Genomic DNA, 25418 nt, shown 5'->3' on the forward strand with positions numbered 1-25418 from the left:
CCACACATTATTTCATCAATCCAGTCAGAACACAAATGGGCCATTCCCATCTGTACCGGGTCGGCCCGGGCCGGGTAGCCCCAGTCGGCCCCAGCCTGGCCCGGTTGATTCCACACATCCTTGTCTTAAGCCCATGTGGGCTGATTCTACCCACCAATCAGAGGCTTGCTCTAATGGAAGGTGTGAATTTGCTGTCAGCAGTGGGTGTGTTGGCCCTGGTCGGCCTGAAGCAGACCCCCTCGAGAAGAGGGCTGAGAATGAGCCTTGGTTGGCCCGGAAAAATACCAGGCCACCCAGATATGTAAACAACCTACTCTAGCCGGCCCGGGCTGACCCGGTACAGATGGGAATGGCCCATTAGAAGTAGCACACTGCTTTTTTGATGTAACGTTCATATTTCCCCACACTACAATGCAGCATCTATCATCACAGGAAAAACTCTTCTTCCCCATATTGAATTATTAGATGGTTTAGTTTACCCTACATAAAAAGTGCATTGGTTGTCGGTAAATAGAATCAAAAGTTTATTAAAAACAAAAAAAAATTTCTACAGTACATTTTTCAGAGCATTCTTTCCACACAAGAGCCACATCAGGGATAACATCTGATGGAATTAACAGTCCAGTACGGATTAGAAACATTTGAGGTTTCCAAAACCTGAACTAACAAACAAATATAACAAACAAAAAGAGCTTCTATAAGGTGAACTGAAAAAACTAACTTTGTTTATAGAAAAACTTACATTTTGTTTTAAAACATTAGACAGATAAATACAATTTATTTCAAAACCTGAGAATAAAAGCATTTACTGTACAAAGGTGCAAAAAGTCCTATGTAATCAGGACATCAACATGCAATCGAATCCTAAAGAGCTGCTTTGTTTTGGATTTCTACTGAAATCATCTCTTGAACGTTTCATCAACAGTCATGTTTACTTTACTATAGTGATGTCAACAGCGAAGAAAAGGAACCATATAGATGGGGGGGGAATCAGCGTCAGAGAATTTGTGACATCTTTTAGTCTCTTCATGCCCACTGAACATTTTTGTCTGCTGCCTCTGAGGCTCTTCAGAGGGTCAGAGGTCATCTGATAGACACAGCTGTTAAAACCAAGAGGAAAAGTGTAATTAACATGATTGACTTCCCTCAGAAGAAACAAGTAGCTACGCTCTTATCCGCCTCTGCTCGGTTGATCTCATCTTTCTCCTTCACTCCACAGGTGGAACATTAAGTTCGGACGTAGATGAGACATTTCCCGGACTTCTGACCAACCAGCTTTCACACAGGTAGACTCCGACGTGAGAACAGAGGGAGGACATCAGGGAAGCACATATTTGACAACCACTAGAGGGGGCTGTGTGACTTTTGCTTCCTTGGAGTAAAGCTGAATTATTTTTGAGCCCACAGCTCAACTTGTACAATGAACAGTTGAATGAGAAAGCTCAAATGGAGAACGAACTGCTTGCTTAGTAGACCTATTTACCAATTTCAACTGTATTTGTTTGTTTTTAATTTTATTTTTTGGCCTTTCTGGATTTGACTTGGTGCTTCGAATCGTAACAGGAACTGTAGCCAAATAAGTTATTAAGCAATAGGTGCCTTTACTTAGAGTTGGAAACGGACGGAGACTGAATCAAATAAAACTAAATCCGACATTTCTTAATGGATGCTGACTCTGGATGGATTTAAACAATTTTCTGTTATATTTGGTGCTACAACTGGTCAGAAATTTGCACTGAATGTTTTGCCCTGAAGCAGCTGACAAGAAAAGCAGCCGTGTAAATCAAATTTCCCTCAAATTGGACCGTTCAGGCCTTCCTAATGTCTTTCAGATGTTACAGACGCCTGGACATTCCTAACGCTGTGTACTGAAACTGAAAAGGACCTCAGAACATGATTAATATAATAGCTGCAATAATAATGACAACATGTGTTCTCTTTTACATGTTAAGTGACTGAAAGTGAGATTTACATTTTCTGGTTCAGCCTCTAAGAGCTAACAGCTATTTGGATCGGGCTCCTGCAGCGTTTGACCATCTGTGAAGACTTTTCAGAAAATTGTACTTTTTTTGTGTTGCCCAACATTTTAAAATGTTCTATTTATTGTTTTAGTTTCTTGTTTTTGACATGCGTCATGATCCGTGTATTCCATCTGCTTCTTTCTCGTCTAAGTTTTGTTAAATTATTACCATCAGGGACTCTAGTTACATTGTGGAGTACTGTAACAGCCACACATGTATGTGAAATGGCCTCTTTATGGTTCTGTAAATGAGTTTGAATGTAGCAGCTGAAGCTGCTTTAATGCTGAATGCCAGGGTGAATGTGTAAAATCAATACATTTTTAAATAAAATACAGTCAAAGCAGACAGTTTCTTTGCTTCGTTACCATGAAACTGCTTTTATGTGCACCTCTAACCCTTTTCACACTGAAAGCATCAGCGGCACGTCGCTGCTTCAAATGGAATCCATTATAGTCTATGGGCGTATTTCAAACCAACTGCGACGCAGCCATTTTCAGGCGCGTCCCAGAAGCGGCACGCCTGCACTGCGCCGCTAAAGATAGGATTGGCTTCTATTTTAGCCACAAGCCACTTCTGGGAGATGACAATTTCTGCAGTTAACATAGGACCAGGCAGGAAATCACACACGGTTTAAGTGTAAAATCCCCAGTAATTTTCAAAATAAAATTACTGAAGCAATGCAGTTTCTTATATATGTAGCTTATGTGTGACCCAACGGCTTATTTACTCACAGCATCGTTCCAGAAGTGCAGCGGTGTGTTGTCAACATCAAACAGTGATATCAAACAATTTCCTTCCATTTGGTTTGATGGCGGATTTGTCGTCGTCGTCTTCCTCCACTTATCCGGGTCCGGGTCGCGGGAGCAGCATCCCAACTAGGGAGCTCCAGACCATCCTCTCCCCAGCCACCTCCACCAGCTCCTCCGGCAGGACCCCAAGGCGTTCCCGGACCAGATTGGAGATGTAACCTCTCCAACGTGTCCTGAGTCGACCCGGGGGCCTCCTGCCAGCAGGGCATGCCCGAAACACCTCCCCAGGGAGACGTCCAGGAGGCATCCTGACCAGATACCCAAACCACCTCAACTGACTCCTTTCGAGCCGGAGGAGCAGCGGTTCTACTCCCGAGTACCTCCCGAATGTCCGAGCTCCTCACCCTATCTCTAAGGCTGAGCCCGGCCACCCTACGGAGGAAACTCATTTTGGCCGCTTGTATCCGCAATCTCGTTCTTTCGGTCATTACCCAAAGCTCATGACCATAGGTGAGGATTGGGACGTAGATCGACCGGTAAATCGAGAGCCTGGCTTTCTAGCTTGGCTCCCTCTTCACCACGACAGATCGGCTCAGCGTCTGCATCACTGCAGACACCGAACCAATCCGCCTGTCGATCTCCCGATCCCTCCTACCCTCACTCGTGAACAAGACCCCAAGATACTTAAACTCCTCCACTTGAGGTAGGACCTCTCTCCTGACCCGGAGTTGGCAAGCCACCCTTTTCCGGTCGAGAACCATGGTCTCAGATTTGGAGGTGCTGATCCTCATCCCAGCCACTTCCCACTCGGCCGCAAACCTACCCTGCAAGAGCTGAAGGTCAGAGCTGGATGAAGCTAGGAGGACCACATCATCCGCAAAAAGCAGAGACGAGATTCTCCTGCCACCAAACTCGACACACTCCACACCATGGCTACGCCTAGAAATTCTGTCCATAAAGGTTATGAACAGAACCGGTGACAAAGGGCAGCCCTGGCGGAGTCCAACCCTCACCGGGAACAGGTCCGACTTACTACCGGCTATGCGGACCAAACTCACGCTCCTCTGGTAAAGGGACTGAATGGCCCTTAACAGAAAGCCACTCACCCCATACTCCTGGAGCGTCCCCCACAGGGTGCCCCTGGGGACACGGTCATAAGCCTTCTCCAAATCCACAAAACACATGTGGATTGGTGGTTGGGCAAACTCCCATGCCCCCTCCATCACCCTTCCAAGGGTATAGAGCTGGTCCACAGTTCCACGGCCAGGACGAAAACCACATTGCTCCTCCTCAATCTGAGATTCAACTATCGATCGGACCCTCCTCTCCAGTACCTTGGAGTAGACCTTTCCAGGGAGGCTGAGGAGTGTGATCCCCGTATAGTTGGAACACACCCTCAGGTCACCCTTCTTAAAGATAGGGACCACCACCCCGGTCTGCCACTCCACAGGAACTGCCCCCGATGACCATGCAATGTTGCAGAGACGTGTCAACCACAACAGCCCTACAACATCCATAGCCTTGAGATACCCAGGATGAATCGCATCCGCCCCCAGTGCTCCGCTGCTGTGTAGTTGTTTGACTACCTCAGCAACTTCTGCCCCCGAGATTGGACAGTCCATCCCCAGGTCTCCCGGCTCTGGTTCCTCCTCGGAATGTGCATAGGTGGGATTGAGGAGCTCCTTAAATTATTCCTTCCACTGTCCGACTATAGCCCCAGTTGACATCAGCAGCTCCCCATCCCCACTGTTAACAGTGTGAGCGAGTTGCTGCCTGCCTCTCCTGAGGCGCCGGATAGTTTGCCAGAACCTCTTTGGAGCCGATCGATAGTCTTTCTCCATGGCCTCACCAAACTCCTCCCACACCCGAGATTTTGCCTCGGCAACTGCCACTGCTGCACCCCGCTTGGCTATCCGGTACCTGTCTGCTGCCTCCGGAGACCCACAGACCAGCCACGCCCTGTAGGCCTCCTTCAGCCTGACGGCTCCCCAAACCTCTGGTGTCCGCCAGCGGGTACGGGGGTTGTCACCACGACTGGCACCGGCCACCTTGCGACCACAGCTAGCAACAGCCGCCTCAACAATCGCAGAGTGGAACAAGGCCCACTCGGAGTTGTAACGGCATGAAGGTTCTCTGATTTGTGCCAAAGGTCACATTTGCCCAGCTAGGTCAAGCTGGGTCAAACAGTCCTTTGAATCCACAGATTAAATCCAAGGAGCCACGATGTCTAGCCAAGATCATAACATCATCTGCTGTTCCGTCCCAGAAGAAAGACACTTCAAGCCACGATGATAATAATTAAATAATAATTAATAAAACTTATGATTTTATTACTGTTTAAATAATCATTACAACATGATCACTTGGTTCAGAAATAAAGGTATTTTAATTATATGAAATGGATTATTATGCTTTGGGTATTATAATGATAATTATTATAACGATTAAAGATGTGTTCAGCAAAGAAGACCTTCACCCTGTTGATAAATAACTGCATCACATGTTTTTGACGCATGACCAAGCTTTCTTCCGGAGAGAGGGGGAGTGTTCTGAGAGAGTTTGGTAAAAACTAACCATCACAGATTTCACGTCCAGTTCTGAACAAGACATCATCCTGAGGAGTCAGGGACGGCCACCCTGAAACCTCTGCCAAGCTGTTCTGTCACGCCGACAAGAATGGCTAAAGAACGAACGAACCGTAAACAAACCAGCTAACGGAGACTCTCCCAGAGTCATTTGATTTCTGAAGTTAAGTTAAGACGTAACGTGCATCTGCCAAATGCTTCGTACAACCGTGTACCCGGCTACCACTCTGGACCAGAGTATCGGACACTCGCGTCTTCCCTGCCAGCCCCCGAGTGTCATCTTGGATGAACCCATCCTCCAACCTCCGGATCCACAAGAGGGTCAGCTGTTTGGGTGAGGTAGAACACGACAGATGACGTTTGATGCTGTTTTCTCTAAAAATAACTCCGTTATCTGCAAACCATCATTTTCACCCAGAACACGTTTCATTCTCTCTGAAAGAAACCTGAGAACTGCATTCACGCGTCCAAAACTCACCATTCTCAAATTAATTTTCCATCCAACACAGGTTTGCTTTTAAACAAGTTTAATATCAAAGCTGTTGAGAATTGTCATTAAAATTGCCATCCATGAATTGTCATTTTTCTAACTGTCGCTTCAAATTTTCAGTTTAAAAATTGTTAGTAATAAATTTCTTCATTTTTAAACTTGCCTCATTATTGAAACGAAACACAGAAAAGGGTTGCATTTTCAGTTTATCGAATGAAAAGAATCTTACTGAATCTTCTGTTTAATAAATAAACTTTTGCTATTAATTTAAGTATCTTAAATTGATTTTCACACCATTATGTCCCCCACTGCTCTCGGGACGCAGTCAAAGCTCTGCCGGAGGTGGGAGTTGAAGACCGTCTTAACAGCTTCTTCTGCCAGGCGTTCCCAGCAGACCTTCACTATGCGTTTGGGTCTGCCAGGTCTACGCGGCATCTTCCCCTGTCATCTGATCCAACTCACCACCAGGTGGTGATCAGTTGACAGCTCCCCTCCTCTCGTCACTCGGGTGTCCAGAACATACAGTCGCAAGTCAGATGATACAACTACAAAGTCTATCATCGACCTGCGACCTAGGCTGCCCTGGTACCAAGTGTACCAATGGGCATCCTTATGTTCGAACATGGTGTTCGTTATGGCCAAACTGCGGCTTGCACAGAAGTCCAATAACAAAACACCACTCGAGTTCAGATCAGGCGGGCCGTTCCTCCCAATCACACCCCTCCAGGTCATACTGTCATTGCCCACGTGAGCATTGAAGTCCCCCAGCAGGACAATGGAGTCCCCTGATGGAGCACTATCTAGCACTCGTCCCAGGGACTCCAAAAAGGGTGGGTACTCTGAACTGATATTTGGCCCATAAGCACAAACAACAGTCAGGACCCGTTCCCCGGCCCAAAGGCGCAGGGAAGCTACCCTCTCGTCCCCCGGGGTAAACCCCAACACACAGGCAGAGAGTCTTGGGGCTAACAAAAAGCCAATCCCAGCCCTCCGCCTCTCACCCGGAGCAACTCCAGCAAAGGAGAGTGCCCAACCCCTCTCAAGGACTTGGGTTCCAGAGCCAATGCTATGCATTGAGGTGAGTCCAACTATATCTAGCCTGTACCGCTCAACCTCTGCCACAAGCTCCTGCTCCTTCCCCACCAGCGAGGTGACGTTCCATGTCCCAAAAACCAGTTTCCTTGCCCGGGGATCGGACCGCCAAGGCTCCCACCTCGGTCTACCACCCGATCCACACTGCACCGGACCCTTCATGTTCCTCCTGCGGGTGGTGGGTCCACAGTTGGATGAGCCCATGTATCCGGTTCGGGCTGGGCACGGCCGGGCCCCATGGGTGAAAGCCCGGCCACCAGGCGCTCGCTCACGGGCCCCAACCCCAGTCCTGGCTCCAGGGTGGGACCCCGGTAACCCTCCGGGCCGGGTACTCCGACTCCTTGATAGTTCATCCATGAAAGATCCTCTGAACCGTTCTTTGTCTCACCCTTCACCTAAGACCAATTTGTCATGGGAGACCCTACCAGGGGCACAAAGTTCCCCAGACAACATAGCTCCTAGGATCATTAGGGCACTCAAACTCCTCCACCACGATAAGGTGACGGTTCAAGGAGGAGTTGATGGCAGATTGCATAAACAAACCATGACCTTTGAAGTCTAGATGCATCTTGTGATCTTGCGAGTCCAGCGAAGAAGCTGTTCTGCGGCTCTCTCGGTGTGTAATGGACCGCATTGAAAAGTAAAACATTACGCTGCTGTCCCGCGCCGCTTGATGCTTCCAGTGTGAAATGGGTTTGTGAGTCTTTTTGACAAAAAGCACTTAAATATTAAAGTATTTTTAGCGATGGGAGATATGGCCTCAAATTTAAACCTATTCACTGCAACTTATTCTTTTCTTCTGTTTATACACGTCATCTTAGAACATTCCCACATACCAGATACTTCCAATGTGTTGCGTTGCCTTTTCCAAAAAGCTCGAATCAAAAAAATTCTTATAACTTAAAGCAGGGGTGGGGAACCCTGATCCATCAAGGGCCGCTATCCAGCATATTTTAGTTTCAACCCTGCATCATCACACCTGATTTCAATCAGCAGGTGATTAACAAGCTTCTGCAGAGCTTGAGGAGCTGCTGAACAGGTGAATCATCCACTGAATCAGAAGTGTTGGAGCAAAGACAAGCAGGATACCGGCCCTCGAGGACCAGGGTTCCCCACTCCTGACTTTAAGGGACCCTAGACAGTTTGGGCGTGCTAGTGTCCATTTTAAATCACTGTTGTATAACAGAAAAAGCTCTTGTGATACAGAAACGCTTTCGCGATTTTGACTCTTGTTTTACCCAGATTTTGGTCAGAAGTTCTTTTTCTCTTTTTATCTTCCTCGGATAAAGGTTTTCTTACTTTCTTCTGAGGCTCTGCCATGATGAACCAGATACAATAAACGTCAGTCATCTCTAGCTCGTTTATTCTGAGGTTTAAACATGGATTGCCATAAATTGTTACTGCTTCTCACAAGATGTGAGACTTTGTGAGACTTCAGGTCAACGACTCGGAGAGGCTCAAGTTGCAAATGCGTTAATCTGCCCACAAGGAGCGGGGAGAGCTGACAGACTATTTGTTCACCCTGTAAAGGGTCGTTTTAGCACCTACACGGTCAAGAAAATCCTTTTAAAATGTTACTTAGTGTACCTCTAAGACATAGACATTTTAAATTAAATAGAAGCTACATGTTACAAAAACACAAAATTCTAGTTTTGAACAGGATTGAATATATAAAAACAGAAATAACATTTCTTCCTGATTACTAAGTTTTTCCATTTGCTCATATGTTAAGTGTGAGGTCCAAGACGTTTAAAAGACTGTGTGTTAATTAGGGTTAGCCATAAAAAAAATCTAACTGTTAGAGGGAATTTGCTTTATTGTGCCATTAAACCAGATAAGACACTACTTTCTACATAACCTCTGACCCCTTAAACTAACACCAGGTTCATACAACTGATGTTACCCTGTCTTCTTTACAAGCACTTCCTCCTTCAGCTGGCCTACCCTTGCAGCAGCTGCTGCTTTCATCTAAAGCAGACATCTTAATGAACTTAAACAGGCGCGATAGCTATAACGTTGGCTGCATTTATATCATTTTTAGTACTTTTTAGATACATAAATCAATGTTAGTTTGCTCACCTGTAGCAACGCTATCAGTATCGCTGCACCCCACCACGACCCTGTATGCCTAAAGCTCTGGTCACCATCCGTTTGGCAACAACGCAGTCTGTCCTGGGACGTTCCTTCACTGGCTGGATGAATTCTTTAGGAAAAAACAAAAATGACAAAAAAAAAGCACGTAACCTATGCAATTAGCTTAAAGATTTTACCAAGTGACATTGATTGGGCTGTGAGGAACTCCTACCTGCCTGTCTCATGGCTTTGGCTTTGGCTTTTGTACTCCCATCGGAAAGCTTTCGCGTCTTTATCAGTGGGTGGTAGATAGTGAGAGCATGGAGTGCTGAACATAGAACATCTATTTTAGCCACTTTCAGCTTTAAATCTCCTAATCTTAGTTTACAGTGAATTTCTCACCTGCTGCCTCGCTGGAAAAAACGCCCAGGGCGTGGGTGTTGTCCACCCAGTTGATCTTAATTCCACCATCACTGAGATCAGAGAAACATTTACAATCTTTCAATTGCTTTTCTAAGAAAAAATATGTTTAAAAGGCATTTTTCAAAAATGCTATTTTGCTTTTGGCTAAGCGGTGATATGTGACATTAGCTGGTACCATGCGACGTAGCTGTACTGCCGCTGTGGGGTACAAAAACAGCAGAGTCTTGGCCACACCTCTGTAGTGAGTTGGAGTTGGAATAGCAAGTGTTTACGGATCAGCACTGGTGGCCTCAGGCAACTTACGAGACATTGGTTCAAAAAATACAGCTCAGTGCTACTCGTTTCCTGCTAAAAACCTTCCTCTCATTCTTCTCTGTCCTCTGGTGAGGAAGGTGGAGCGTAATCCTCTACCTCAAATTACTGCTCTGAGGAAAAGGAGCTAGCATCACTATCAGGGATGACTTGGACAATATTGCAGGCCAGCACAGCACTGTCCTCTCTGTCTGCCAGGCAATGCCGCCTTCTGGCACAATTTTCAAACAGGAAGTGTGGGCGAGTTAAGGCTCTTGGGGGGGTTAACTTACTCTTTAGGGAACTGAACGCTAGACTCACCTGTATTTTGCAAAAGCTTCAAGAAGGTCTTCCGTCGTGAAAATAAATGGGAAGTTGTAGATTTCAATTACATGGCGAAAGTCATCGGAGTTTAGCGACACTTTCTCAAACAAACAGTAGTCGTTTTGAACCAGCTTAATGGAGACAGCTTGTGGGTCTTTAAGATGTGCCTCAATCTGAAAGAAAAGCAAATATAAAAGTTTTTCACTGTGAGGAGATAATACTCATGTTTAATAATCAGTTTAAAATGAATATTAAAGAGGTCCTTCGTTGAGGAACCATTTTTTACTTATTTTTGAAAGTTGAGTTTTTCATGCAGGCTAACATGAAAATAGTCTCCTACACCCATCTCCTGCATTAGCTTCTGACAGAAAATAGATGAAGAAACTCTAGGATTAGACAAGCCTGACATGTCTACGTCACACTGTCGTTTAACATTTATGGAATTACCCATCTTGACTCGCGACGGGGAAGGCTGTTACTGATTTAGCGTTCAGGAAACAGAACGTCCCGACTAGTAGAAGCTAAATGTTAGCATTAGCAAATCCGCCACACAGCAGAGCTCCTTCCGGCTTGAGTTATTTGTGGAGATAAAATCAACTTGGCAGAGCAAACAGTCAGTGGTTAAGTTGTTTGGCCAATCAGAGGTGAGATGTCAAAATATCAGGAAATAAGACTCCAAATCCTGTCGGCTGAAGTTACTTTCTCCTCTGGCTGAATTCTCAGTGCTGAAACAGGCGCACCGGAGCTTTATTTTCCACAGAGTACAACTTACAAGGCATTCGGTCCCACTATAGACTACTGCAAATATATTAAAAATATATGTGAAGGACCTCTTTAAAAGAAAAAAAAAATGACTGCATGGATAAAATTACCTGTAACTTACCTGTTTGATTACATCTTCCATTTCAGTGCTCGTGTCTTGTGTCTCAACACTTTCTGACCCAAAAGCTAGGTCCGCACTCTCGTCGTCTTCTAAGTTCATCTCAGTGAAGGACTGAGTCAGGTTACAAACGTGAGCCTCGTTTTCGTGCAGCTTTAGTGGTTTTTCCTGAAGACAAGTTTTACTCTCCACTACTTGGGAGTTTGATTCTTGGGCAGAAGAGCACAACAGCTTTGTATATTGTGTCGTTTCAGTACATGGACAAGAGTCTGATGGAGCACTAACAGAGTTGCTGCTACAACTTTGCATGTCATTTTCTGTTGTGGAGCCTTGGGAGTTCTGTTGAGACAGTCTCTTGCGTGCAGCTCGTGGAATGAAGAGGGGCTGGTCTGGCCTTTTAGGGCCTCGGTTTTGTGATGAGGCTGGACATTTGGGCTTGATGCTGTTGGATGTCTTCTTTCTGCTAAACGGCTCTTCACAACAGCAGTCGCAGCTTTCAGAGTAGCCACCTTCATCCGGCTCAACCCTACAGGACGGCAAGGAGAAAACACTTCACAAACGCTAAAATTCTGCTGATCACATTCACACACAGACTTTGGGTTTGTACAGCACCTGAGCTCACAAGGGCAAACCACTACCCGACGGAAACTGCCCTCTCCCACAGAGAAGGTGGTGAGATCCGGAATGTCCTCAACAGTTCTGTGAATCAGGAACCGCAGTCTGCTGGATAGCGGGGGGAACAGGAGGACACTGGACAGAGACACAATGAGCATGGCAGCTTTTAAATCAGATAAACATGATCAGAAACTAACTTAAATGTTTTGTTAGAAACACACACACACACACATTTCGTGTGCATAAAGTTTCATTATACAGCACAAAGAGTTAAGAATATTTACTGGTATTGTTGGAAGTCAGTGCAACTTCAGAGATTATTATTGTCATTCTTAAAGATGCAGTAAGTACAAATATAGTGAGAATGTTATGGGCCATTCCCATCTGTACCGGGTCGGCCCGGGCCGGGTAGCCCCAGTCGGCCCCAGCCTGGCCCGGTTGATTCCACACACCCTTGCCTTAAGCCCATGTGGGCTGATTCTACCCACCAATCAGAGGCTTGCTCTAATGGAAGGTGTGAATTTGCTGTCAGCAGTGGGTGTGTTGGCCCTGGTCGGCCTGAAGCAGACCCCCTCGAGAAGAGGGCTGAGAATGAGCCTTGGTTGGCCCGGAAAAATACCAGGCCACCCAGATATGTAAACAACCTAAGCTACCCGGCCCGGACCGACCCGGTACAGATGGGAATGGCCCAATAGTGAGAAAATCTCACAAGAGTCCTTTTGGAAGGAAGGTTACACCGAAACATGTTTCAAATCCAGCTGGCTGTGAGGATTGTCAGTTCTTCTCCTTTCAAAACAAAAGGAGGGACATAACTACTGTTTACCATCAGTGAGTGTAGGGGTGCCGTGTCTCCTAATACTGATGCAACAATTCAATTCATTCAATTCACTTTATTAGGAACTTCATTTGCAGTCAGAGCGTCAGCACAACACATAAAACAGCATCAAAACACTCATACACATACACTCAATTAAAAAGACTACTCACATCTACACACACTTAAAGGAATTTAAAAGGGAATAAGATAATAAAAGATTACTAGTTCAATCTAGATTTACCATAGTGTTGGTCACAGTCATTTTTGCTGGGGCATGCTATTTAACAGGCGGATTGAAGAGGGAAGGAAGCTGGAGGAAGCCCTTTTTGTCCTCACTGGTAGGGCCCTGAACCGCCGGCCTGATGGTAACCGGGTGTAATGGGAGTGGAGAGCATGTGACGGGTCTGTGGAGACCTGTGTGCCTTTGCTGAGAACTGAAGTGTTGCATGTGTTGGTAAGTGACTGCTGGTCCTGACCGATGATTTTACCGCTTATCCTGATTATTTTATTGAGCATGTTACGCTGAGCAATTGTGAGTGGATCAAACCCGGCAGAAATGCTGAATGTAAGAATTGGTTCGATAAAGCATCTATAGAAAGCAGCAAGGATGGTTTGATGGACCTGAAGTTTGCGGAGTTTATGTAGAAAATAGAGGCGTTGTTGGCATTTTGCAAAAATGTGTTCAGTATTGTGTTGGAATGTGAGTTTGTCGTCTATTATGCAACCGAGATATTTGTATGAGTGAATCTTTTCAACAATTTGGCTGTTAACAGTGAGTGCAGGGATGGAAGGAGAAGGGCCACGGTTGAAGTTAATGACTATTTCTTTGGTCTTGGAGATGTTTAAGTCCAGGCAGTTCACTGTTCACCAAAGTGAGAAAAGAGTCCAGTTCTTTTTGCAGCATTCCTTCTGTGTCAGTAGTGTCCATGATTGTGTCGTCTGAATATTTAATGTAGGTGATTCCTGGGGTTGTGCTCCTGCGGTCATTGGTGTATAAGATGAACAGGAGTGTAGAGATGACTGAACCGTGTGGGGAACCAGTGGAGAGTGACCTGACAGTACTGTGATGGCCGTTAACCCTGACCCTCTGCTCCCTCCCCGTGGTAAGGAGAGGGCCCAGAGGATGAGATGGGGGTTAACATTCAGGTTCAGCAGTTTGCATCCCATAAGATGTGGCTGTACACATTTGACAACAGCCAGTGAAAAACTCCAGAGCTGCTTTAAGTGGTTGCAGTAACCAAATCTTACCAGAGGATGTCATTTTTACTTCATTTCTACATAATAGGGAGCCTAGGTGTCCTCCCTTCCTTTCTGGTCGGCTCAGGGGTCCCCGGAAGAATGAAAAAATGAAAGCAAGTCAATGGGGCTAAAAGAGCTATTTTCTAATCCACTTTGCCTTATGCCCTGCATCGAAAATTTGCTGTACTACAATTTAAATGAAAAGTAATGATGAGTGTTTTGACCAAGCCTGTAAAAGTTCAGAATTAGCATGACTACATCGGCACATTGCATATGTAACATCACCACATAATCTCCTCTACCCTAGCGTAGCTGCTACTTACCACGTGGCCAGATTTATGGTGGTTCTTTCCTCCTGTGGGAAGGATTAGAAGTTTGCTGAATTTATAGCAATTTTCCCTCAGTTTTCTCTGTGACTGGTTCCATGACGTCACTTTCGTGATGCACATTTGTAGTCCTGGACTTATTTTCACACAAAACCCAAAATGGCATTTCCCCTCGTTCGAAAATAAGCGTGTTATTGGTATCAAAAGGCTTCTTTAAAATTCATGGACATCATATGTGAAATCCATGGCGGGGGAATTAGAAAATAGCATTTTTTGCCCCATTGACTTGCATTCATTTTTTTCGGTCTTCCAGAGACCCATGGTCCGGAAGTAGAGGGGCGTGACTTAGGCTCCCTAAAAGTTGATGTGATAAAACAGAAACTTGTTAGTTTCCGTGGTGATGATCTATGAGTGATAAACAGACGTACCTTTTACTGTGGTTTTGCTGCTGGTATGTCACTAAATCAACCATGACAAGATGCTGGAATTGACTTTCTTGCTTTGGAAGATATCTCTCCATCGGAACAATAAAATGCCAGGGTAAACAGAGAAATACAGCACCTGCTGACATAAGGGTGGGGTTAGTTTAGAATGAATAAATGAATCTTAATGTCAGCTATGCATTGTTTTTACAGTTTTGAGCCTTAGTAAGATTACAGACTTAGACATCTAAATTAAAACATACAGCATGTGGAAACTGGAACAGATTAACACTAATTTGACTTGTCAACGTTTGCCTCTGTGGAATCACACCAGCTCTAAAAGACTGTTCACACCTGGGTTGACACACACACACACACACTAGAGCTGAAGAAAATAATCTAATAATCGATGCATCGAGATGTGGACATAAAGAATAATGAATCGTTGAAGAAGCACACTATAATCGAGTATAATGCAGTTTTTTTTACCGTGGTGTTCCGACTCTCTGTGCTTCCTTGTTGAATATTCCTACCACTGTGTGTTATGAGTTTTGCTCTTGTTCACAGCATAGTAACATGCTTATTAAGCTTATTTAAATAGGTGATATTACTCATTATTATTGTGTTGGGGTGAGGGGTGGGGGGTAACAGCAGCTCTCAGAATCTAATCAATCTCTCTTAATTGTGAATGAGAAAACAAAGAGAAATAAAGAACATTGTGCTGCTGTTCCACTCTAGATGTTCTTGTTGCACTTTCTTTTGTTTCACAATGATAAACTGATGCTAAATTCAAGTTAAAGAAAAACTGGGAAGACATCTGGTTCATTTTCAGTTACAGGAGTTGTTGTTCCCCTTATCTGCTCCTCCACAGAGACACTTATTTGTTTAACGTTTAGTTTAACCAGATGAGACAATTGAGAACTCATTCTCATTTACGACGATCTGGCCAAGAGGCAGGCACAACTGCACATTCCAGGCTGGCCTTTTATTGTGGGCAGTATAAGGTACACCTGTGCACTACTCATGATGTCGGATCAGCATCTTGATGTGGCACACCTGTGAGGTGGGATGGATTATCTCAGCAAAGCAGAAGTGCTCACTATCACACATTTAGACTGATTTGTGAACAATGTTTGAGAGAATTGGTAATATTGTGTATCTGGAATGAATTTTAGATCTTTAAGTCCATCTCGTGAAAAATCGGAGCAGAAACAAAGGTGTTGCGTTTATATTTTTGTTGAGTGTAGATAGATAGCAAGCATAAAACAAACATCTCAAAATATTGTTAGTTTAGGACTTTTTGTTTTAATATTTTCTGCATTAAACATAACATGATTGATTCGTCGTTTAAAAATTACGTGTAGTTTTAACCACACCCTGCTTGAACTCACCGCTGAGGCTGAAACGTTGTTTCGACACAGAAAATCTCTTCACACAGGCGGGTTATATTCTCTCGCTAACGAGCGCGTTAACCCTAGCATACTGACCCACAGGAAGTAGTTTTAAAACAGCGGAGGAAACATTTCCGGTTTGTTACTTTCAGAATAAAAGTTGAGGCAAACTTCAGGAAACTGCAATTTATTCTGATGAAATATCAATATTCAAAAGAAAGTTTTAGAAAACACAATTAACTGGAGAGTTTACATTTCTGTCATTTCCAAGAATAATGATTAGGACAATATTTGCAACTAGTTCAGAGCTGAATCTAATTTGGGATATTTAATGCACTTGAATAATGCACAGCAGTACTGGATTATAGTAAACTTGGTAAATATGCTCCAATTTAGAAGCCACAAAAAGTCTACAACTACAAGTTTATAACATCTGAAACATCTCTTATCCCATCAATGATTATACATTTTTATTAAATAAAATGTTTATTTGAACAAAACTCTAAGCCAGGGGTGGGGAACCCTGGTCCATGGAGGGCCGCTATCTAGCATATTTTAGTTTCAACCCTGCTTCAACACACCTGATTTCAATCAGCAGGTGATTAACAGGCTTCTGCAGAGCCTGATGAGCTGCTGAACAGGTGAATCAACCACTGAATCAGAAGTGTTGGAGCAAAGACACACAGGACACCGGCCCTCGAGGACCAGGGTTCCCCACGCCTGCTCTAAGCCATTAGTGGTCCTCAACTGCACCAAACACTTCTAGTTTCAATGAATGAGTGACTGTCTGCAAAACACAAAGAGAAACCAAAGCGATAAAGCAATGATTAAAATCAATAAGTTGAAGTATGGAAACAACTGAAACAAGCAGGATAGCTAAAGGTGTGAAGTGTGCTTATATTTTTAAATAAACTTTATGCAAAACTGTGCAACTTTGACAGTGTTGTGCTGCTTCTGAACGTGTTAAAGATTTTTCTAAATGGTCTTTCTATGAAACACAAAAGTTCATTTGGAAAAATGTACATTTTACACCGTCAACAACTCTACATGTTTTATATTTTCCTGCTACAACAAGCCTGATTCAGTGGCAGAATTACCTCCAAAGAACCTCCACAAGTTTTGCAGGAGCCTCTCAAACACACTTTGATTCAAATCAGGCAAGTTGCAGGCAGGCAGGATGGTGGCCCACAAGGACCAAGACTGGACACCACTGCTATAACCTGACCTACATGTTAACACAATATAGGACTATGCAATACAACGAATGCCATGTGCTGCCAATAATCACACCTAATCTGGATCAGTATAAAATATGGCATTTTTACATTTTGAAAACAGCACATACAACAAAACATTTGGAATTACAGTGATTTAAAAAGAGGCAACACAATGGCACGGTTGATTAAGACTGATTTGGATAAACTGGGGTCACAATACAGGCAACGGATGTGTAAAAAAAAAAAAAAAAGACAAGAAAACACAGAAACACAAACAAGCAGAGTCCTAATAAATAACAGGGAAAATGATGATTACATGAAAAATTTACAGAAAGTTCACGAGTGTGTCTGCTCATGAAAGTGAATCTGGTCAACCAACAGCCTAAACAGTAAGCCGAGGTAGAGAGAAGAATTATGCTGGAGGATATGAACTAAAGTGTTTGTGCTAACTGTTGTGGAGGTCTTAATCATTTTGAAAAATTCACATGACTTCTCTGAGATTACTCTCGCGGACAAAAAAACAACAAGCCTTCATAGTGGGCTTCTTGTTTCTTTCTTTGAAGGGAGCTGTTGGAATCCTGGAATTTTATTTTATTTTTTCTACAGAATCGCTGACGTGTTGTTTTTACAGCTCCAACAACATTTTTCCAAGTGAAGCTGACTCTTATTAGAAATGGATTTGGAAGTTTCTTTATCTTCCAGAGCCAATGCTTCTGTCTTCAAAGATGGTAACTTCGACCTGAAAATGGTAAGTTAAGGAAAAATCCACAATTCAAAATCAACATAAAAGAGCATTTTACCACTAAAAATAACTGCAACCATCATTTTAATAATACGACAATGTATCATTCAACAACAACGGCGTAATTCTCTGGCGGGAGTCGGGATTCAAACTTGCAGCTTTCCGATTACTGGACAACCCTCTCTACCTCCTGTGCTACTGCTGCCCCAAGATAATAATTTTAACAATGGCGTGACATATTGATCAAACATAATCCCGCTGAACTTCTGTTCACATCTGTACATCTCGATTATTCATTTAACAACTGATTCTTTTTGGGTCTTTAGTTTGAAGAAGGGTATTTTGAGGATTTTCTATATTATCCAGCAAATTAAGCAACCGGTTACTTGAAAGCAGCAAATTAAGGGTAAATTTCATAACTTAAAACCTTGATAAATTATGAAAATTTGAATTGATTATTTAACACTGGTTTACTTTGGCATTGGATGATTGTTTTCTGTGTAAAGCCCATTTTCTTAGTCGAAGAACAACACAAGCAGTGTTCCATGTCAAAGTGAAGCAGTGTGAAAATATTCTAGTTACGTTTATGAGGTTTAACATGAAAAAGTGAACCAATTCTTCCCTACTTTGAGTCAACAAACCTCTAGTTATTTCAGCCACAAAAAATGTGTTGGGAATCTTAAGTAAATGAGGGAGAACAATATACATGTACTCCTGATTATGTGATTTTAGCTACCCTAAATGGTCTTTTAAAAAAAATCATAAAATGAGCAAAGTTCAGGATACGACTCTAAGGCCTCTCTCAATGGGGTCTGTCAGCAACAAGCCCCTGGGAGCATAGATCTTCTCGTTCTGGTCCTTTATGTATCTGGCAATCTTCTTCAACACCTTTTCATGGACAGGAAACAGCACAGAACATAATAATGTCAGCCTCTACACAGAACACTGATATAAACAGTGCCACAGAGGTCATCCCACTGAGTCAGGTTTACCTTTTCATAGTGTGTCTCCATACAGAGGAAGATGGTGTAGGCCGTGACACAGGCCAGGCAGCCTTCGAGGTAGGACTTCCCCCCGAGTTTCTCTGCCTCCGCATACAGGTTGTTCAGAGTCTGGATGGTCTCATCAAACTGCTGCTTATCCAGCTGAAACCGAGCCAGCAGGTTAAACACAACCCTAACGTACTCGTGTCAACAAACAGGTAAATGCTACTTACCCTGGACTCAAGTTCGGAGGGGAACTTGGTCTGAAACTTGCATATGGTTCCGGAGCTGTAGTCCCTTTGAACATACACCTTAGAGGAGACAGCTGGCTGCTGGAGGTCCTGTAAGCTGTGGGTCTGAACAAAAACCAAACTAGCTAACACAAACTCTGACGTACGCCACCTTTTGGTTCCACACACTAGATCGATTAAAGCAGATAGGCAGTGTGTAAAATACCGTCTTACAGCAAACTGTTTAGTTAAGAACCACATAAGGTTACGCTAAAAGAGACATTGATTACAAAATTTAACAAGATACTGGGATTTGTTTGGGATATTGTTAGCCAAAAACACGTAGGCTTTCGTGACTGTTGGCAGCTCGATACTGGTAACAAAATAAGAGTTTGCACTCAAAATAATTCACAGATTAACCTTAAAACTATAAAAATAACCGCTTCTGCAGTAAACATTTATTTTTAAAAGGAATAAACCATGAAAACTAACCTCAGCCATAGCGAAGGATTCTCTTAAAGCTGCTGTTCATCTGTAACCACACCAGTTCCACTTCCGGTTCATGCTTTTCACAATAAAAGGTCAATGTTGGACACGCATGCTTTAAAATGGAATTATATTTTAAACATATTCTTATTCCTTTCACTTTGTCACGGAGTAGAATGCAATAGATATTTTTTCTCTTTAAACGTTTTGATCAACTGACATTTAACCTCATTGAGATTTCTTCTGGTAAAAAAATAAAATCAAGTTAACATTGTTTGGTCAGATGGAAAACTATATATAAAATAATATTTCTCATTACACAAGCCTCCCTTTAAATACTGTAGATCATTCAATTCCGAGATTTCGATTTCTACAGAACTTTTATCAAGTAATCAATTTATTTTGAAGGTTGACACACCCAAACCGGAAGTTTCAATGTTCTTGATGTTTAACGTCACTCTGATGCATCATCTGGTTTGTTACAGACCCATCCTCCTTTCCCAGCTAATCTGAGACCATTACATGGAAGCCATAGTATCTTGTTTCTTTTATAAATGTTTATCTCCTAAAATATTCAAAAACTTACACAAGGAATGTGTTTTATTAAAGTTTATTGAATCAAGATCTTTGACTCATTCACTGTTCACAGGTTTAGTCGAACAGACCAAAGCCCATGTCATCATCTGATTCCTCAGACTCCTCCTTCACCTCCTCCTTAGGAGCTGAAGCTGTAGAGACTGCTGCAGCTGCTACAGGTGCTGCGACAGCAGCAAAAGCAGATGGGTCAGCCAGGAAGGCTTTGACCTGCGGAGGACATATCAAAGTGTTAATTTCTAGTTATGCTATTAGTCAAAAATAAGCACTCCTAACAGACGTGAATTTAACATGCCTTTTGCATAAGGATCAGCCGTGCAGCACGATGCATGCTACACCAACAGGTTTACAAGTTAACCAAAAACAATTTAAAGCAGAATGAGTCAAACACCTTGTCCGCCAGGGGGAAGGAGTAATCCGTTTCCACAGCGACAGCCAGGACTCTCTTGTAGCCATTGATGACCGAGTGGGGGACAGAGGCCAAAGTGGGATAGCCAATCTCCAGACACACACTAGCAATGTTCCTCACACCCTGGACAAGTTAAGAAAAGTGCAATTTAGACATATAATGTCCCTGAACATTAAAATGTTAATAGACCTTGTGCCTCACCTCCAAGAACCTGGTGTGCAAAGAAGCCTCTGTGATGTCAAGCACCTCAGGGCTGTAAACACTGCCATTATCATACACTTGCTGAATGATGAGTCCAAAGGAGAAGGGTGAGATGTTCAACATGTTGAGCAGAGTTGCCTCGCTGGCACCAACTTTGTCACCGGTTTTGATCAAGCCGACATCACTCTAAAAAAACCAAAAGCAGCAGTTACTGGGTGCACTTTGCCACACTTTTGAAGATTTTTAAAAATGCATGGTATCGATTTCCAATTTTCCATCTAAAATTAAAAACTAGAACAGCTGTCTAAACTCACCAAAATTTCAATGGTTCCTCTTGAGATTTTGGTGGTGATACCAAGAGCCTGGAAGAACGAGGTCTTCTCAGGACCTAGGCCAGTATTCTGAGCTGGCACCGTCACATCACAAGGGGCGATGGCTCCAGCACGAGCAGCTGCAGGTACCTGAGGAATAATGTCAGGAAAAATTGTCATTGTCAAACAAAATCTTAAACGTTAACCCTAAAACTAAATCAGTATCTATAGTCGTTATAATGTCTGAAACCTTACGTCCCTGAGAGTCAATACGTAGTGACAGACAGGGATAGCGAGGAAACAAGTCACTGTTTGCAGGGGGAACGACAATACAGTACAGAACTGGCTGTATTGTAACTTATCCTGCACACTTATAAGATTTCCACACAAAAATGTGCATTCTAATGTTATCGCTGTACGCGTTTCACATGATTATGAAGTAAAAATGACTTAAATTACCATAAATTTTATAATTTCTGTACCAGACACTATTCATTTACCTTATTAGCCAGCAGCAAGTCCCTGACCTCTGTCAGGTCCTCTTTGGTGAAAACAAACCCCACATTTCCTTTAATGTGGGGAAGAAGCCTGTCAAAACAAAAGATTGGCTAATTCAGACAATGATTTTTGACATTCTTTAGTTATGCTTGTTTGAGGCCTTGCGTCCCTGGCTGCCGGGGGACATAGACAGTCAGGGATAGCAGGAGACATGTTACTTTCAGCAGGGGGAACGACAATACAGCACCACACAAGCTGTACAGTAGAGATCCTGCTCCATGGAAAGCACCAACAAAAAGCTGTTAGCATAAAACTCACTTCTCCAAGGCAGGATTGTTCTCCAAGTGACCACGGATGGCTTTGCGCATCATGGTGTTTTTACCCATCAGCACCACAGCTTTCCCACGCAGAGACAGACGGATGGTCTGCATCTGCTTGGAGCCCACATTGTCTGCCCCCACGATGAAGCATTTTGGGTAATCATCCAGAAGTTGCTGCACATAGAACACTGCGTGTTAATTTAACTGCGGAAACTGGTCAAATCACGTCCGCTGTTAGCGTAAAGATCAACCTTACGATGATTTTCATAAAATAGTTTGACTTCCACGTGGCCCTGTCTTCCCTGGGCATCTTGACAGTGCTTCCAAGGATCGCTTTACAGCCGGTTTAAAGACAAGGTGAAATCTATAAACAGAAAACATATTGAGTTTTAACCAAACTCAATTTAGAACAAATACCAGAAGTGTTAGAAACTCTACCGTCTCCCACGAGGTCGACGGCTGACATTAGCTGGTTAGCGTTAGCCAAACAGGCCGCATTTAACGTAAACGAATTACGTGTTTAGAAAAGGATAAAGAGCTACACATCATTGGGTAGCGTATCTAAATGAAGTCAATACACACTTTTAATATGTTACAAATAACTAATCTTTTATTTTGGTTTGTGAACGCAACAAGACAACATGGCTCACCAAGTAGCAGGGCGCGTGAAAGAAAGAGGGCGAGGTTGGCCGCGAGAAGTATTTATTCAAAACTGTCGACCAACCAGAGCACAGAGACAGGGCAAACTTCACATTCATTGGACCATTTTCCTGTCCATCATTTTAGTAACTAACCATCACTTTCGTGTCAACTCTAAAAAAAACTTTATTAACAAAAAGAACAATAACACAATTCCCTTAGCAATTCAAGTACAAATCTTTAAATAAAATTGCACCTCCAACAAGCTATATATATATATATATATATATATATATATACATATATATATATATATATATATATATATATATATATATATATATATATATATATATAAATTAGCAAAAAAGAGCAGAACTTTAGTGTGTCACATATATCAATCAATTATACAAAAAAGTAAGGAAAAGAATAAGAGGGGAACAAAATGGAAGCAAGAAAAGAAGTCCAAACAAATCTCAAAGAGGATCTATTTTTCTTATGAAAAAGAGATTAAATAAATTCAAGTAAAATCAAGCTGTTCTAATAAGGCATAAAGTTTAGTAGCAAGGGGGTTTCCAACGGTTTTCGAAGATTTTTTTTTATTATGGAGAAATCATTTTTAAGAGCAACTGAGAAAATTCAAATACCACAAATTACACTGACCATATAGTCAGTTGTTTAAACCAAGACTTCCAACGTTGGCATGGCAGATGGCATGTTGAACAGCAGCGCGAAACGAAGGCTGCTACAGTTTGTCCCAAATTTTCTTTTAAAAGTCACACTCAGAATTTCAAAATGAGCCAAAATAATGTTCTGAAGCCGGCTAAACTCCTTTTACCTGGTGGAAAGTAGGATGCGAACAGCCTGAGTGGTTAACTGCCTTACTGGAAAATTAATGAGCTGTCAAGGAATATTGGCTCAATCCCGGAGCTCAGGGATGGATTACACCACGCTGTGAACGCACAAACTCATATAATCGTCAAAATGAGTCGTAAGCTTGGAACTTTGGCTGAGATTCAGACTCAGGCAAAGAAGGTTGATGACATCAAGGATAGAGTTGACGGATCAGCGCGGATTGGGATCGATTAATTTACACCATTATTAGATTTAGAGGGGTTGGAGACCAATGGAACTTTAAGACAGAGAGGAAATTATCTCTGTCTGGCCCCAAAACAAGTTCTTATCTGAATCTGGTGCCCTTGAGCCTGTGAGGCTGAAGTGAATACTCCCCCCTCAGAAGAAATGTGGAATGCTGCTGTCGCCATGGCAACTCTGTCTCCGTATCCCAGCCTGGGCGGGATTGCGACTGGTGAAGGCCGTTGAATCATTTACAGGAGTCACTGTGCTCTCTAACCCAATTACCTCCCTCCCCTGTCCAAACAGAGGTGACGAGCGCTGCTTATCGCGGCTGCACGCACTGACGTGTGGAGAGTCCCCAACCCTACCTCCCCACCTAGTGGACACTTATGTTGTGTGATGTCTGAAGTCTGTTGCATTTCTGTCTGAGGTGTTTTTGCATAGCAAAGCTGCCCTCCCTGTGGAGGGTAACTCTGAAGTGCCTTTTTTTCCTCCACCTGACTCAGTCCTCATATAAACCCTCTGATCTCTATTAAGGTAGCGCGACTCGGGTTGCGAATGACCACAGTCAACAATTCTTGTCATGTGTCTATGCCTATGTATGTATATCTGATCTCAGAATTGTGTGCACTGAAACTCGAATTTCCCTCTGGGATTAACAAAGTATCTTTGAATTGAATTGAATTGAATTGAATTGAATTGAATTGATTCATAGAAGGTCGGAAAATTGGCTAACCCCAAAAGGCTCTACTTTAAAAATGCACTTTTCGAGTGAATTAAGGTACCAGGGAATACTGTTGCATGCTGGTTAATTAAGAAGAAAAGTTAGTTTTATCTTCTAAGCACTCAAGTTGTATTGTTAGTTTTGTTTTATTATTTATTGTTCTGAATGTTCAGTTGCACTATTTCTTTGGCATCTTTGAATGCGAGGGGACTTAAGGACTCGGTAAAGAGGAAATCCTTGTTTTTGTTTTGCAAAGGGCAGAAAGCAAATTGTTTTTTTCTACAGGAGACTCATTCTTCCGATGCAGATGTAAACTTCTGGTCCAATATGTGGGGTGATTGAATTTTATTTAGCCATGGAAGCAACAAATCTGCTGGTGTAGCTATATGTTTTCATAGACTTCCAGGTGAGGTAATTACACATAAATCTGATAAAGAGGGCCACTGGATAATTGCAGTCTAAAGATTGAAAGCCATTTTTTTAATTTTAGTGAATATATAAGGCCACAAATCTGTTGTGCATAACAGGCAAATGTTCAATATTATTACGTTAGAAATAGATGAGCTTAGAGCTCTCCATCCCACTGATTATATTATATTTGGAGGCGATTGGAATATGGTGCCCGATGAATGGGTAGATAGATGGCCTTCTAAATTTGACAATCATCATTTTAATTCTAGTATTGAAGATTTTATCCAAGATAATAACCTGATTAATATCTGGAGAACTCAGAACCCCAGGGAAAAACATAATACCTGGCACAAACCAAATAATTCTGCTAAATCTAGGATTGATTATTGGCTTACTGCTAATTCGCTAGAGACTTTTTCATCAGATGTATCAATTTCCAGGGCTCCTTTAACTGATCACTGTATAATTCAGCTGACTTTTAATTTGAATCCCACTTTAAAAAAAACAAAGCTTATTGGAAATTCAACTCTGACCTACTAAAACATAATGAATACTGCTGCAAAATAAGAGAAATAATATCTAGTACTGAAAAGGATGCTGGCATAAATAGTTTTAGTAATAAATGGGAATTCACTAAATTCAAAATAAGAACATTTTCTATTCAAACCAGCAAAAATCTAAGTCCCTCACTTTACTTAATGTTTTCTTTATTTTATATGTTTTATTTTATAGTTATGTTTTGTTTTCACTGCCTTTCTACCCCTTGAAGATGAATCTGTAATTCATGCCGTAAATGTTTGTATTGTTTACTTTGACTAATACAAAAAAAAAATAATAA

At 42.6% G+C, this 25418-nt stretch overlaps 4 protein-coding genes across 6 annotated transcripts in view; 1 reads left to right on the top strand and 3 right to left on the bottom strand.

The window, feature by feature from the left end:
• The window catches only part of loxl2a (lysyl oxidase-like 2a), a 31988-nt gene extending 30330 nt beyond the window's left edge, over window positions 1-1658 (top strand). The window contains exon 14 of the mRNA XM_015959424.3: window positions 1220-1658. Within this exon, the coding sequence (XP_015814910.3) occupies window positions 1220-1290 (71 nt within the window). The 3' untranslated portion in view covers window positions 1291-1658. The remainder of the gene's footprint in view (window positions 1-1219) is intronic.
• Window positions 871-15859, bottom strand: r3hcc1 (R3H domain and coiled-coil containing 1). Of its 2 annotated transcripts, none has more exons than XM_015959425.3 (9): window positions 15739-15859; window positions 14354-14486; window positions 11541-11678; window positions 10932-11454; window positions 10046-10221; window positions 9413-9483; window positions 9243-9338; window positions 9017-9140; window positions 871-1100 (listed from the first exon to the last, which is right to left on the bottom strand). In XM_015959425.3, exons 2-8 carry the CDS (start codon window positions 14443-14445, stop codon window positions 9031-9033), a joined length of 1206 nt encoding a protein of 401 aa, XP_015814911.1. In that variant the 5' UTR covers window positions 14446-14486; window positions 15739-15859; the 3' UTR covers window positions 871-1100; window positions 9017-9030. The 2 variants fall into 2 exon arrangements, with proteins under 2 accessions (XP_015814911.1, XP_070405436.1); XM_070549335.1 differs by having other exon boundaries at window positions 14354-14489; window positions 15739-15814.
• A 1672-nt stretch (window positions 15860-17531) lies between these two features.
• golga7 (golgin A7) lies at window positions 17532-19508 on the bottom strand. Its single transcript, XM_015959427.3, has 5 exons — window positions 19403-19508; window positions 18914-19036; window positions 18690-18842; window positions 18484-18585; window positions 17532-17694 (listed from the first exon to the last, which is right to left on the bottom strand). Exons 1-5 carry the CDS (start codon window positions 19409-19411, stop codon window positions 17647-17649), a joined length of 435 nt encoding a protein of 144 aa, XP_015814913.1. The 5' UTR covers window positions 19412-19508; the 3' UTR covers window positions 17532-17646.
• A 482-nt stretch (window positions 19509-19990) lies between these two features.
• On the bottom strand, window positions 19991-22459 carry rplp0 (ribosomal protein, large, P0). 2 transcript variants are annotated; one of them, XM_015959426.3, is made up of 8 exons: window positions 22380-22459; window positions 21986-22093; window positions 21728-21903; window positions 21412-21499; window positions 20915-21061; window positions 20601-20786; window positions 20382-20522; window positions 19991-20200 (listed from the first exon to the last, which is right to left on the bottom strand). In XM_015959426.3, the coding sequence occupies exons 2-8, from the start codon at window positions 22037-22039 to the stop codon at window positions 20048-20050; spliced, it is 945 nt and encodes a 314-aa protein (XP_015814912.1). In that variant the 5' UTR covers window positions 22040-22093; window positions 22380-22459; the 3' UTR covers window positions 19991-20047. The 2 variants fall into 2 exon arrangements, with proteins under 2 accessions (XP_015814912.1, XP_070405437.1); XM_070549336.1 differs by having other exon boundaries at window positions 22168-22381.
• Window positions 22460-25418: the final 2959 nt, after the last annotated feature.

The sequence above is a fragment of the Nothobranchius furzeri genome, chromosome 3 (assembly GCF_043380555.1).
Source record: "Nothobranchius furzeri strain GRZ-AD chromosome 3, NfurGRZ-RIMD1, whole genome shotgun sequence".
Taxonomy (NCBI): Eukaryota; Metazoa; Chordata; class Actinopteri; order Cyprinodontiformes; family Nothobranchiidae; genus Nothobranchius; species Nothobranchius furzeri.

What these genes read in the sequence shown, in the direction of transcription:
- r3hcc1 (XM_015959425.3), bottom strand. Translation starts at nt 14,445, where the DNA reads ATGGAGAGATATCTTCCAAAGCAAGAAAGTCAATTCCAGCATCTTGTC. An exon ending in GAAGCTTTTGCAAAATACAG is followed by an intron (nt 9,484 to 10,045) that starts GTGAGTCTAGCG and finishes CTCTGATCTCAG; the next exon opens with TGATGGTGGAATTAAGATCA. An exon ending in CAAAGCCATGAGACAGGCAG is followed by an intron (nt 9,141 to 9,242) that starts GTAGGAGTTCCT and finishes TTTTTCCTAAAG; the next exon opens with AATTCATCCAGCCAGTGAAG.
- golga7 (XM_015959427.3), bottom strand. An exon ending in CCTCCGAACTTGAGTCCAGG is followed by an intron (nt 18,843 to 18,913) that starts GTAAGTAGCATT and finishes GCTCGGTTTCAG; the next exon opens with CTGGATAAGCAGCAGTTTGA. An exon ending in TTGAGAGAGGCCTTAGAGTC is followed by an intron (nt 17,695 to 18,483) that starts GTATCCTGAACT and finishes TACCATTTTCAG; the next exon opens with GTCGAAGTTACCATCTTTGA.
- rplp0 (XM_015959426.3), bottom strand. Translation starts at nt 22,039, where the DNA reads ATGCCCAGGGAAGACAGGGCCACGTGGAAGTCAAACTATTTTATGAAA. An exon ending in ACTTGCTGCTGGCTAATAAG is followed by an intron (nt 21,062 to 21,411) that starts GTAAATGAATAG and finishes ATTATTCCTCAG; the next exon opens with GTACCTGCAGCTGCTCGTGC. An exon ending in GAGGAACCATTGAAATTTTG is followed by an intron (nt 20,787 to 20,914) that starts GTGAGTTTAGAC and finishes TGGTTTTTTTAG; the next exon opens with AGTGATGTCGGCTTGATCAA.